Below are 13,786 nucleotides of genomic sequence, written 5' to 3'. Positions count from 1 at the left end.
ATGCTCACTGCAAGGATGGGGCATTAAAGAAATCTGGAGTCTTCCCTAAAGAATGAGCTTTCCCTCTACGTATCACCTCAATTTTGACACAGAGCATCCTACAAAAATAACTCAGTCCTCACTCTGACAACTATGCATTGCACCAGGGTTCCAACTAAGCCTAATGCTTGGGGATGTTGAGAAATCCTTTCCCACCCAAAGCAGTTGAGCCAGCATTTCAACCTGGAATTAGTTATTTTTGATGGAGAAATGGTAACTCTTGCAGGTCCAGTGGAGACAAGCACATTATCACGTTGTAGCCAGAGCTGGCGGGGAGACAGGGCATGTTCCCCCTCCTCCAGAACACACGTCTTACAGCCCATACGTGCTCCTTGTTACTATTTTTCCCTCTCTTGTTTCCGGCCTTACTGTGACTCAGTGTTCCCCTGGACGTGTGGCCACTCCAGCCCACTGCCACCAGTTGCACGGCACCAACTTCCAAGGCACGGGGCAGGCAAAGCCTATGACATTCAGATGCTTCTGATAACCTCAAGTGGGAAACAGTTCCTGTATGTTCTTTACAAGTCCAGGAACTTCCAGAGTTCCTGTCTTGAACGTAGTGTCGTCATCACTGCATCTCAAAAGACACGTGTCAGCCCAACTTGGGTTCGTAACAGTGCCACCCTTCCACTGCAAAGAGTCAATTGCTGCCCTATAAAGGCATTGGTGCTGAGAAAACAAAACAAAACATTTCTGATATTAATCACTCTCAAAAATAGTTACTGCTGGTTACAGGATGCCTTCCTCTTGCTCCTAGTAGAGGTCTAATTGCCACATACTACCTCAACAAATAGACGTGTGATGGAGGCTGACAGTCTTTGCCAACAGGAATAGTTAGGAAACTGGATGGGATTTTAAACTGGGAGAGGATTGTGAAGGTGTAGGATGGCTTAAGGAGGGAGGAACTGAAATGATAAAATCAACAGTGTTATTTTTCCATCTGAAATGGGGATTGAGGCTTTTATGCTGATATTTGACACCAGTTGAGCACTGGTAAGCATTGTGGCACTGTCTACAGTACAAACAAGTAGATGTGTCTGAGCACAAGCTGGGCTTGAGTCTTTTGTGTAGGACTCTGTCATGCAAAAAGTCACATCTGTAATCATCAGACAAGCCCTGTACCCTAGCTCCTGGGCTCTGCTGCAGGCAAAACTACTTTTATTCTGATACCAATAGTTTCACAGGCAGGACTTCAGTTTGGAGCTGGTTTGTAGTCCCATTCCAGTGAAATATATCAAGATGACATGAAGTACACTCTTACCCTGGAAACTTTTCCCCATCAGTGGTTATAAATATACCACACTATTGTGCTTGGCATGCTGTATGCTAATAGAGGTGAGGGCTCTGAAACTCATTAGGAAAGGGAGCGGGCTGCGGAGCAGAGTGAGGACAGTGTGAAGCTAAGGTTGATAACCATGGCCTTGTCCAGAATAGGCCATGGGAGTTTTCTTATCTCACTTTGGCAGGAGGTGCTGTTAGCTTCCTGTGCGAAATCAGGAGCATATGCTGCTTTCCTCTTGTTGTTTGGCTTCCTCCACTACACAAGACGGTTCCCAGCACTGTGATTATCTTTGCATCTTCAAACATGGCACACTCTGCTTCCTCACGGCTTGATGTATTCTTGAGCAGCAGGCTGGCTCCCCTCCCCCCGGCCACTTCTCCCGGCCCCTCTTGGTGCCAGCTGCACACATCACAGACATTTTTTAAAACCCAGATTGCTTCCGGTTGCATAAACCCCCTCTGTCCTCCCAGAGAAGGGCAAACTCCCTGATCTGCATGCACTGCATGGGTCTCTGGGCAGCCCTTAGAGCTCGTCTTGCTCCTGGCATCCCCCCCCCCAAGCCTCCCCAGCCCCACTTTACCCATGCATGCTGGGAATGCACATGTGAGCATGCACACAGGCACATGTCAGAAACCACTTACCAGGACAGCAGAACACTCAGAGCAGAACATGGAACAGAATTACCTTGATCTGAGCTTACACAATGTTTATAAGTGTACCTCTGGATGAGCACAGCATTAGCATTTCTTATATAAAGTCTCTCTATGTGCAGAGCTATATCCAGCTACAAAGCAGGAATGTGTAGAAGGAAAACAGGTGTAAGAGCTGCTCAGAAACGTGCTGGCAGATATCGGCTTATCAGCCTTTGTGCACACTGTGTGCTTTCTCATTAACCTCATGGTAACCCTGCTGCTAACTTTCCTGAAGATGCAAAGCAACGAAGCTTATCCCAGCAGCAAACCATGTCAGGAACATGGGGATATCTGGAGTAAGAGCTTCAAAGTTCGCTGGGGTTTCCTTGCAAGTAACACGAGGTTTTGCTACAAGCAGGAAGCCCTTGCTGTTTTGTTGAGTCAATAGTTCGGTGTAACTTATAATTTCTTTACAAGACATAAAGATGCATAGCTGATTTGTGTGACAACGCACAACATGAAAATCAACTGAATTAACTGGAAGGTAATATCAATATTTTGGTCCTGGCCAGAGTGCAATTTTATCTTTTCCCTCTTGCTTCTTCTTTCCAAGCATCTGTACTGAATATGAACATTTGATTTGATGACCACATCTGAGTTCACAGAGCCTTTTCCCTCTCGGTTACAAATGCCTGTTGTTGGGAGATGACACAGGGCTCCTCATTGCTCCCATTTACCCCAGACCCATTTCTGCCCACTGATCTCAAGCAGTGCTTCGTATGGCACTGCTGGCAGCAGGGAGAGGAAGGATGGCAGAGTAATAACCCATGTAACCTGTGCGGGAGCCTGCAGCCATGCTAGTGCATCTGAGGTTACAGTGAGAGCATTTGGCAGCTGAGGAGTGAAAGCATCTGTTTCTGCATCCAGAGGAATGAGGCTGAATTTTGTCCCAGGCTCTGCCTGGCAGCCGTGCTGCAGCTGATTTGCAGAGGCATGCTGAGCCAGCAGAGCGTGGGGTGAAGTGGCAGAACACAGAGCATCTCCTGCTGTATGCCGTGTGCTGCCAGGTAATGTGCTCACAGCTGGATTCCAACTCCTTCTTTATTAAATCTGAGGACAACTGCTATTAAGTGCATTTGATTTTCTGCTATAATTGTGTTAACGTCGCAGTCAGCAGGTAATGTGGTATGTGAAGGCGATTGAGCTCATGTATGTGCCTCCAGGGCTAATATTTCTAGTGTTTTACGTGTGTGTTTTTCTTGTAATTGTGATGTTATTGTAATTATAGTGGTGGTTTGTACTACAGTATTAATGAGTAATCAGCACCCCATTGTGCTAGGTGTTGGCAAAGGCATTACACTGCCCTCATCCCTCAGATTCTGCAACCTAAATACATATGTGCAGTCCTTCTCAAGGAAGTATATAGTAATAACTAAGCTTATGGATGTAGAGCTGCAAGAAAATAGATTGGAAATGCCTTTTGGAGATACATATGCAGTTTCTGAGCACGCATTACACCTTCTTTCTGTTGTTTACTGAAAAGGAACTCAATGAGGACTTTTATTCTAAAAAGCACAACTTCTCAATATTATAACAAAGAGGCAAGTTAATTCTCTGAAGGAACAAACCAATTCCGCTTGTTTCAGAGGAATAACATTTTTTTAAAGGAGTTAGGATCAAGTGAGTAAGAAGGAAATGAAATGGATCTCTGCCTGTACAGGGAGTGCCCAGTCACAAGGAGGTGCCCTTGATACTGCCTCTTTGTGTCTTTGTCGTGCTGGCATTATGAGAGAACAGAGTTGTAGAATCATTTGAGTTGGAAGGGACCTTTAAAGGTCATTCAGCCCAAACTCCCCTGCAATGAACAGGGACAGCTACAGCTAGACATCTGACACCTGCTATGGCATGGAACTTTATTGGCTAATACTACCAATACCACCTGTGTTCAAGTCTTGTTATAAAAACAGACTTCTTAAATAGTTAAATGTGCAAAGTAAATGGCAACTACTTTTCTGAGTAAATGTCAAGTTTTTTTGGTTTTTTTTTGTTTTTTTCTCATTTGAATACATCGGCTGTCCTAATGCAGCTCTCTTCCATCCACCCTGTCCTCAACAACCATGTATTAGGAGTTGGCCTTCAAGCCAAAGCCTGAAGAAGTGGCTGTATAGCTCGGGCTTCCTTCCCATGCTATTGCTCCTTGTTCTCTCTCCATGCATGGATGACCATGACCTGCTCCTGGTTTTTGGCTTTTTTAGCTCATTGAGACTCTCAATGCATATTAAGGAATTTGGGCACACTATCATATATTTGTGCTAATGATTACATTCTAAATTAGTTTACATGTCATTTTTTCTTTAAGCTGCAGTATCTGCTTACACTCAACGCTCTGCTTTGACTCAACGCTGCACGATTAAAGACAGCGTGTAAAGTCTTTGTCTTACTGATACTGTAAACAGCACAAAAGTTCAAGCAAACTACACAGTTGACTGAAAGGAAATAAACCTCATTCTTTAGTCAGGATTGCATCAGTTGCTGTGATGCAGTCAGCAGCCTTTCACCACTGACACACATCGGAACTACTTGATTATGGATACTGTACTCATCTGTCATATGGAGGGAAATCCAGAGAAACACTGTTTGAGAGAGCTTGACCCTGATGGACAGTTTAACTCCTCTGTTGATGCTTGAGTTGAACAAGCAATATCTAAATGATGGATGAAAAGCAAAACTCAGTATCCTCAAAGAATAGGGATGGACAGAATGTAAGAACCATTCCTGTGTGCTTGTTTATGTGTGTACTGAGTTAGGCTTTGGGAAACATGTTAGCTCTACCACAACCACACCTGAGTGTTCTGATTATATGCCATTTCACTGCACAAAGAAAAAGAAAAAAAAAAAAATCATAGAATCATAGAATCTTAGAATCGTGGAATGGCCTGGGTTGAAAAGGACCACAGTGATCACATAATTCCAACCTCCCTGCCATGTGCAGGGTCACCAACCACTAGACCAGGCTGCCTAGAGCCACATCCAGCCTGGCCCTGCCTCCAGGGATGGGGCAGAAAACAAACAAAACTGAGAAAATACATTATTTTTCAGGATAATGATAAAAACCTACACATGTTAAATCATAGAATCATGGAATGGCTTAGGTTGGAGAGGACCTTAAGATCATCTATTTACAACTGCGTGCCACGTGTAGAGCTGCCAGCCACCAGATCAGAATGCACGTGTACCCATCCAACCTGGCCCTGAATGCCTCCAGGGCTGGGGCATCCACAGCTTCTCTGGGCAACCTGTGCCAATGCCTCACCACTTACTAAAAAATTTCTTCCTATCATCTAACCTAAATTCCCCCTCTTTTAGTTTCATTCCCCCTTGTCCTGTCACTATCAGACTGTGTAAAATGTTGGTTTACCTCCTGCTTGTAAGCTCCCTTCAAGTACTGGAAGGCCACAATAAGGTCTTGCCAGGGTTTTCTCTTCTCCAAGCTGAATAGCCCCAAGTCCCTCAACCTTTCTTTATAGGAGAGGTGCTCCAGCCCTCTGAGCTTCTTCATGTCCTCCTCCTGAACTCATTCCAACAGCTCTGCATCCTTCTTGAGCATGACACCCCAGGCTTGGACACGGTACCTCCAGATGGAACTTCACAAGGGCAGAGTAGAAGGAGACAATCCCTTCCCTTTTCCTTTTGTCCAGTCCTCCTTTGATGCAGCCCAAGATGTTGGCTTTTGGGCTTCAAGAGCACAAATAACAACCAATACATTATGGAATGGATCTTGAAACAGATACATGTTGTCTTAAGCTTAGGACTGAAAACAATATAAACTCAAGTTTGAAGACAAGCCTAAACCATGATAATGACTGACAAGTTAGGGGCATTGGAGTCCTAATTATAGGATTCACACAGTCCAGTAATTAGGCTGCAATTGCAAATTCTGACCTCTCGGTCCACAGTGGATGAAATGTTAACACAGACTCCAAAAATTCAGTGTTCTGGGGGCAGCTGTGGAAATAAAGCCAATGGTCTGGCTTTGAGCATCAAGACTTTGTAGTTCTCCTTACCTGCTGATCGCAGCACATGCAATTTCCTCAGATGATTTTTGTTCCTAGAAGAAAAGTTTTTGCTTGTGCATTCTGAGATTTATCAGTGAAATCTCTCCTTTTTTTTTTTTTTTTTTTTTTTGTCTTCAGACGTGGCTTTTGCTCTCACACTGATGGATCTTTCAACCTGAAAACTGGGAGCAACGTAGGAAACAGGATCCAGAGCATCATTGAGCGAACAGCCATCATAGAGGGCAAAAACAAGGTATGATTCCTAGGTGCAAATAATCTCTCTGTGTTAGCTGAAGCTGTTTTTTAAATGTTGTTGAGATAACAGTGGGGAAGCCAGTATTTTTATGTTGTTCAGATCTGAAAACCTGTGTAGATGCAAATAATTCCCACATTTGTAAAGACAGAGGTTTGTTATCTATATGCTGAGATGCAGAGATGTACTTCCCTGCGTGCAGTCCTATTAAGGTAAGTGGTGTAATTAAAAATATATATTCAGCTTACTTAGAGCTGGCCTGCAGCATGCCGGGCACCTCAGGAGGAGAGAGGCAGGGCTTCAGGCCGTCGTTGCTTCATTTCGTGCCATTTCACAATTTCCTGTTGTTTTTCCTATGAGAGTAAAACTATTTACTCTCATTTGAAAGTTTATTCACAGATGTGGTGCTGGGTTATTAGAAGACCAAGTCTTGCAATGAAAATTTTAAAGGAACAAATGAATCCAGATTACAGAAACAAAGTTTAAGAGAGATCTCATTCAGAGACTGCATGGTGGGTTGCACCCCATCTGCATTAACTGTCCATTGTTAGGTGTCAAGCCCAGGCCAAGCACAATGAGGCATAGGGAGGGACAGGCACTTCTGACGGAGGATTGAGATAGTCATGCTTTTGAGAGTTCATGAAGAATTCTCAATCAGCCAAAACCTTTAAATCAACATCTTTTCCTGGAGGATGCCCTAATCAGATGAACTTTTCTTGGCTAGGCATGATGCTGGTTTGATGTGGTTGGGCTGCCTTTGTCACACAGGAGCTCAGGAGTTGGTGCACAACGCTGTGTCACATTCACAGCCTCTGCTGTTCACCGATTGGCTTGGTCTGAGGCAGGAGCAGCTGATGAAATTATAAATCTGAAAGCCTACCCTATGCTAGAATCGTTATTTCCAAGGATACCGAAAAACTTTTCATAATTCTAGGGACACTGGGGATGTAGGTGTTCTTTCCTTTATGTCTTCTTTCAGTCTTCTGCATGTGAAAATGGATATAAATCATAATTAATCTCACACCAAGGCCCTTTCACACACCGTGGAATAAATAGGGCTTTGAACACAGCCAAGATTCGTGCTTGGGACTGAATTTTCTCCTGCTGTTGTATTATTAAGGCAGTACACAGGTGTTCATGGCACAGTTCCAGTGCACAGGAATATGCTGGATCCTAGTGAGGCATTTGCTCTATTTAGTTGGCACCCTCTATATGCTTAAAGATCAAGGCAAAGATGGGAGTAAATGGCTTCCTGGGGGATACTATTGTAGGAAAGCACATGAATACTGACACAGAAGGAGAGATTTGCAAGAGGAAAGGGAAATCATTTGTGGCATGGGAAGACAGAGCCTATTCCAAAGGGGGAATGATGAACAAAAACTCATGAGAACAAGTAATTTCCCAGAAGGGTTCTAGGTAGCTTCTGCTTACAGGATCTAACAACCATTCTCCTTGTGTGCTGCGTGTTTTGAAGACAGCAGAAGAGGAGTGGCTGAAATGGCAGACCAGCTTCCAGTCAACAGCAAATAAATTCCTCCCTGGAGGAAGATGCTAATAATGGGTCCTTGTGGCAGAGCTGCAGGTTTTGTTTGAAGTCTTTGGCAAGCGGTCCCAATTTTTTTTATATCTGTCCAGAAATGAATGAAGAGATGATATCTGCATGTGTTACGTGCTAAGTTTTACAGCGAAACATAGCAGTTCTCCTTATTTTTCCTCATCTTATTCTGTTTAGTTCATCTAAGTAAGGCCCATCTTGCATTGCTTTATCCCTTCTGATCCCTGTGAGGAAAGGGAGGTTAGTGAAATAATCTCTTTTCCCAGATATTTCAAGCTTTCCTGGTTGCAGCGCTGTTCAGAAGAATGTAGCTTGCAGATAGAGGCTTCTGCCAGTCTTCTGGTTTGCATGACATCTTTGCTAGAAATGTGCACATCATCTGAAGTTTTCAAATATTTAGCTTGAAGTGAATTCTCTCCACTTCTGAGAATTGCGTTTCAAAGGTTTCTTCATTTCTGTTGCTCCTCCATAGCTTTCCAGGCACAGCTGGACTGCTATTGTAAGTAGAAAATGCTCTCTAAGCCTGGGTTCCTGGCCAAAATAAGTTGCATGATTTGTGTGCACACAGCTGCTCTAGAGCATCCAGGATATTTTTCTTTCTCTGTGAGAGTCTATAGCTTTCACTCTTTGCAGGCCAAGATTCATTCTTGGTCTCCCAAAGCAAATTCAAAGGGACACAGTCCAGACAAAACCCTTCCTGATGGGCTGGAATATTGTAAAACTGTTAATAGCACTGTGCTCATTGAATCCAGCACGTCATCACAAGTGTCTGGCTCTGATGAAGTGTGACTGCAAGTAGTTCTGCTACTGCAAACAGCTAAGAACAGCTCTCCAAGGCACTTCCACATCAATGGAGTCCTGCTATCTAAACAGTGTCTACCCCGCTTCCACATCCAAGCATAGCAAGCATGGTAAAAAAATCTCAAACTCAATGGAAACAACAAAGTAGTAGGAGACAAAGCAGTAGGAAGTTGATGGGGAGACTCAAAAAATGGCACTTCTGGGTTAGCATGAAAGCAGAAATGGGGATGACCACAGGATATTATTGTGATCAAGGGAAGAGATGAATGAGGAATGCTCACAAGGATTCTTTTAGCTCTTAAGGTAGCTGTTTTTGCCTTAGTCAAAGTCCTTGTACCAGTTCCTTTGTTTCCTGTATGTAAAACACCCAAGTCCCTCTGAAAGCTTGGCCTTTTGTGGTAGTAGGTTGATTGGTTGTTTTGTTTGTCTGCGGCTATCAAGGTAGCCACAAGTATATTTTTAAAGTTAGAAAAACCTCAAACCCTGTGTCTGTATGGTTAAAGTAATGCAGGAAGCCTGCCCTGAGCTTGTCTTCTGGTGACAGAGAGAAACCGTGACAACTGTGTTTTAGTAACATTTCCGTTGAAGCCTTTCTAAACAGACATTGAGAAACTCAAGTGGTATAATGGAAAAAGTTTGTAACAGAAGTCATAATACTTAATCATAAAACAACTCTTGATTTGATTCCCCCACCCAAAGTTTTCATTCTCATTTTGTTGGACATTATCAGCAACTTCCTACAAAACTGAGCTATTCTTGGCTTGTAAGCAGATCACAGACTCTCTTTTGTCATTCAGCTACTAAAAGCCATCACTTCTCAGTGTTCTTGATCAAAGTTTGCTCCTACCTGTAGCTCAGGGCTAGTACTGGTCATTATTATTCTTAGCATCTGTGGTTTGTAATAATACCAAGTGTAAATGACCTACAACAATGAGATACAAAGAGCTCAGGCACTCATTGATAACTCTGCCGTACATACATGCCCTCTCTGGGCAGGCATTGGGAAGACCACATATTGGTTTATCAAAAGCTTTAAAAGACAGAGGCAGTACTCCTTGCACAGAGGGCTGTAGGAGGGACTGTACAAAGATCCTGGGGATGCAGAGTGTACAGAAGAGGGCCAGAAAGGTGTGTACAGATGAATGAAAGTACATGTTGGTCAAGAAGAAAGGATGAGAATATCAACAGAAGGAGATAGTAGATTGAAGGGCAAGTGTGTGTAAACAATACTAATACATGAAATTGTGTTTTATCAGGCATATATTTATATGTATGGTCTTTTTTTCCACTGCATTAATACTTTACTGACCCACATTTTTAGTGGTCCAATCCTCTGTAAGTGAAAAAGCCACCAGACTTAAGGGAAAATGGAAAGTAATGACCCTGTAGGAAGGTTCTGTAAGATCAAAATTAGGCTCTTTCTTGTCCACCTTTAGTTTGGCTGACAGTGATGGATCATCCACCCATATGCTGACTGTGGGTAATTTCAGAAAGTGTGACAGTCCAACACAAAGGTGGGGGGAGTTCAATCCCTTTTGGACCTGATAAAAAACTGTGGCCGTGGAATATATGGACTAGTCCATCTCTCTAGCATCTTCTATGCCAAGTCCTAAGCCTCCCTCTCCAATGTCTTCATCTTACAGATGAGACAAGAAAGCTTATACTGTGACTGACTTGAGTCCCTGGATATTCCAGCTGACTGGCCAGCACATCCATGTGGGCTGGCTAAATGGCACACAATGAGCTGAATAGCTCATTGAAACAGCACTCATTTTGGTCTTCCTCATTTACAGACAGATGGTTTTCATGAAACACTCATGAAGTCTCATGAGTTTATCTGCCTATTTTGGCTGCAAATGGGACATTGCTGAGGATAAAGAACTTGCACAGAGATGGGCAAACAGTGTGAACTTCCTAGGAAGCCAGGCTAAGGATAGTGCTGGGAACACAGCCTGCCTCCCTTTCAGCACACTGTAACTTTTCTTGGGGCCTTCCTGAGTGCTACTAGAATTGCTGTCAACACTTTAAAAAAGAAGTCTTAAAGGTGACAGCTGAGCCAAGAGCTTGGTGAGATGAAAACCAGGAGAACTTAGCCTCTGCTGAGCTCTGCTGAGCCTCTGCTGAGCTGCATCTCCCTGCTGAAACGCATCCCCTCGGTGCATAAGGAAGGCAGGAAGCACAATTTTACTCAACATAGGCCCTTAAAGGAGAGTAGGAGGTACCTGTGGATCTGTAGCCATCTGTATCATGATCTCCCTACGGGTCAGATGGAAGAACTCAGTCTCAGCCTGCCCAACAGTGCAATGTGATGCAGCGGGAAACTGAAGCTCTGCTGTTAAACGGCAGTGATTTACCTGTCTGACTCAAGGGGAAGAAAGTGCTTATCTGCACACATTCATGTCCTGCTATTGTAGACATTTTAGTGTTTACTCTGTGGACATAGTGGTGGTTCCGAAAGTGAAGCATGTATCCAGATGTTTTGCACTGATGCTTCTTTCCAGCACAAGGCACACAGATGATATGACTTTGTCATAAGCAGAAGAAGCCAGTGGTGTCCTGCCAATATTTCAACATGTATCTTCCTAAGTATTATCCTTTTATCTAAAGATAAATCCAATGGGATAAGGAGAGCATATATGTAGGAAATAAACCTACTTTTTCAATGAATGTGTTTTCTTAAAAGCACAACTAGAAGGGAATCAACAGTGTTTGTCAGACTTGCACTAACCTGCTCAATGCTGAAAGGATATTTTGCCTTTTAGTTGTATGAGCATTCAGAGAAGTTAGCAAAACAATCTCTGAATGGAGCATGTATATGCATGTGTCTGCAGAGGCCTTCTAGGAGTAAGGAAAGAGTAAGGCTACTTATTGTTTGCTGAAACTTCCACTCGCTCCACTGTCATCAGCTGGAGCTGTCGGAATCCTCTACTTAAGGTATATGGGAAGAGAGAAATTCAAGCAGGCACACTAGGGGAAAGACCAGACCAGTGTGGTCCAACCACAACAATCATCCTCTTGCTTTGCAATGACTTCTGAGGTCTTTTTCTCAATAGTTTCTACCACAAATAGATCTGTAATTTCCTCTTCCATCTCAGGCTTTCTGCTATATAACTCTTTCATTTGTTGGCAAATGCAGCAGCACTGTGTGATTCATTTCCCCAGCCCCTGGCTCTGAACTGAGCGTGTAGCATGGTGCTTCAGCTGAGATGCGTGCAGGAAGAAGAGATCAAAACTTTGGTGGTAAATAAGGCTTGTGGGCAGATGAGCAGATTCAATGTGTCAAGCATGCCAGGGAGCCTTTGCTGCACTCTGATCACGGCAAGCAGTTCTGATTTTCTGTATATAGTGTGGTTGCAAAACCATGGCTTGAAACTTTGTTGGAAAGCTAGGCAATACAGAGCTGCAAAAATTTGTATCTCACTCCTTTTGCAGCAATAGCTGCATAGGAAAACTACGCAGCACAGGCTGACCTAAGAACCATAATTACTCAATAAACAACAGCGTGCCAGGCTTAGTTTTGTATACACTGCTTCTCGGGTGGGTTTTGGCTGGCATCCACAATGCAGAACACAGACTGCACCACTGGAGGGCTCACAACCTGTTTAAACAGATGTTATCTTATCCTTATGACTTATTTATAAACTAGAAGATTTATGCAGAGACATTTTGTCTCTAAAATACCCTGTTTTGTTGCAAAGTCACTATTGCTTTTGCTAGACGCTACGGCTATCTCTGTATTACTCGAGTAAACATAGCATTGGTATGGCGCTAAGGACTGCGTTCAAAACATTTGTCTCCCTTGCTCTCCAAAGATCATGGGAGTGATCCTTAGCCTGTCCCAGAGCAGTATTTGGGACAATGTAAGTTAGTCAAATCCAAAATAACATTAGGAACAAGGTAGCAGTTTAAATAACTGCATTTTAGTGCCTAGAAATGTCCTGTAAAGTCTTTTAATATACAAGAAAAGGCATAATCTATGAGCAGTCTAGCCAGTAACTATAGTCTATACAGTAACAATACGACTTGATTGCAAGTGTCGTTCTGAACATCATAGAAGTAATGATCACAAAGGTGTGGAATAGAGCAGCAAAACTCAGATAAAACAAGTATTTTTTTCATTAAAAAACTAAGACCTGATAATGTTAGGACAAAATACAGTTTGATGCTACCCTAAAAATCCACTACTTTGAAGTACTTGTGGGAGGAGTAGTTGTCTCGCATATTCCAGTCACAGAAACATTTTGGTTCTGTTTGTAGAAGGATCAAGACAGGTGCCCTGGAGTCAGAGATGGAAAGTCTCATTCTCCTTCAGTGTTGTTTTGGGTCACAGATCATTGCTACCTGGGCAAAGGGGTTCAGAGGTAGCACCAAGTGACACTAGAAAGGCTGATTTTGTTGTGGAAAGACTGGGATGGCAAAAGCAGCTTTTAGCCATCCATGTTAACCATCTGGCATAGGTTATGGAACTTTCTTTTCGGCACCATTTCATCAGCATTGATGAAATGACTGCAGTAATCCTGCCTCTGGGTCCTGCGTCCACACTGTATGAGATGATGTTTAAAAATTGGAAGGAATTGAAAGAGAACGACAAAATACAGACAGGGCTGGACCCATGCTTTATAATTAGGAATTTGAAGAGGTCAGCCTACTGAATTTAGCAAAACAGCATCTTTTTTTTTTTAAGGGCTATAATTATATATCTGTTATTACTGAGCTTCTTTCAGAAGAGCCAAAAATGTAAGTTAGAAAAGTTTTAGGTGGAAATGAGATGCTGTTTAGTAGTGGATGGGTAGGTGGCCATTGAGACAGCTTAGTGTAGAGGTGCCATTAACGTCAATAGTTTTGAAGTGGGATAAGGCAGTTTTCTAAAATAAACAACCTAGCCAAAATCAAACAACTTGACTTCACTATGTTTGCTTGCATAAGAGGAAAAGCAGCAGACTCTTTCCACCAAAGGATGTTTGGAAACCAGAAAGTCTACATTATTTAGGGATACAGTAACGACTTTGGGGATTGCCATGAAGTCTCAGAGTAGGAGACAAGGAAGCAGGCAAATGCTCAGCCAGAGCTTATGTAAAAACAAAGATAACTCCTTGTTTAGCACTGACTTATTATCTTGTGCTTGCCTCTGAACCCCCCAATCAGACAATCTTGAAAGAATGTATTAAT

At 43.0% G+C, this 13,786-nt stretch overlaps 1 protein-coding gene across 2 annotated transcripts in view; it reads left to right on the top strand.

Moving 5' to 3' along the window:
- FLT1 (fms related receptor tyrosine kinase 1) overlaps positions 1-13,786 on the top strand; it is a 103,364-nt gene that overhangs the window by 45,071 nt on the left and 44,507 nt on the right. For both annotated transcript variants that reach the window (XM_052671411.1, XM_052671412.1), the window contains exon 11: positions 6,147-6,261. In XM_052671411.1, coding sequence (XP_052527371.1) covers positions 6,147-6,261 — 115 coding nt within the window. The remainder of the gene's footprint in view (positions 1-6,146; positions 6,262-13,786) is intronic.

The sequence above is a fragment of the Tympanuchus pallidicinctus genome, unplaced genomic scaffold, assembly GCF_026119805.1.
Source record: "Tympanuchus pallidicinctus isolate F22 unplaced genomic scaffold, pur_lepc_1.0 scaffold11, whole genome shotgun sequence".
Taxonomy (NCBI): Eukaryota; Metazoa; Chordata; class Aves; order Galliformes; family Phasianidae; genus Tympanuchus; species Tympanuchus pallidicinctus.
Note: the sequence above shows the minus strand (reverse complement) of the source record. Positions and strands in the feature narration are given on the sequence as shown.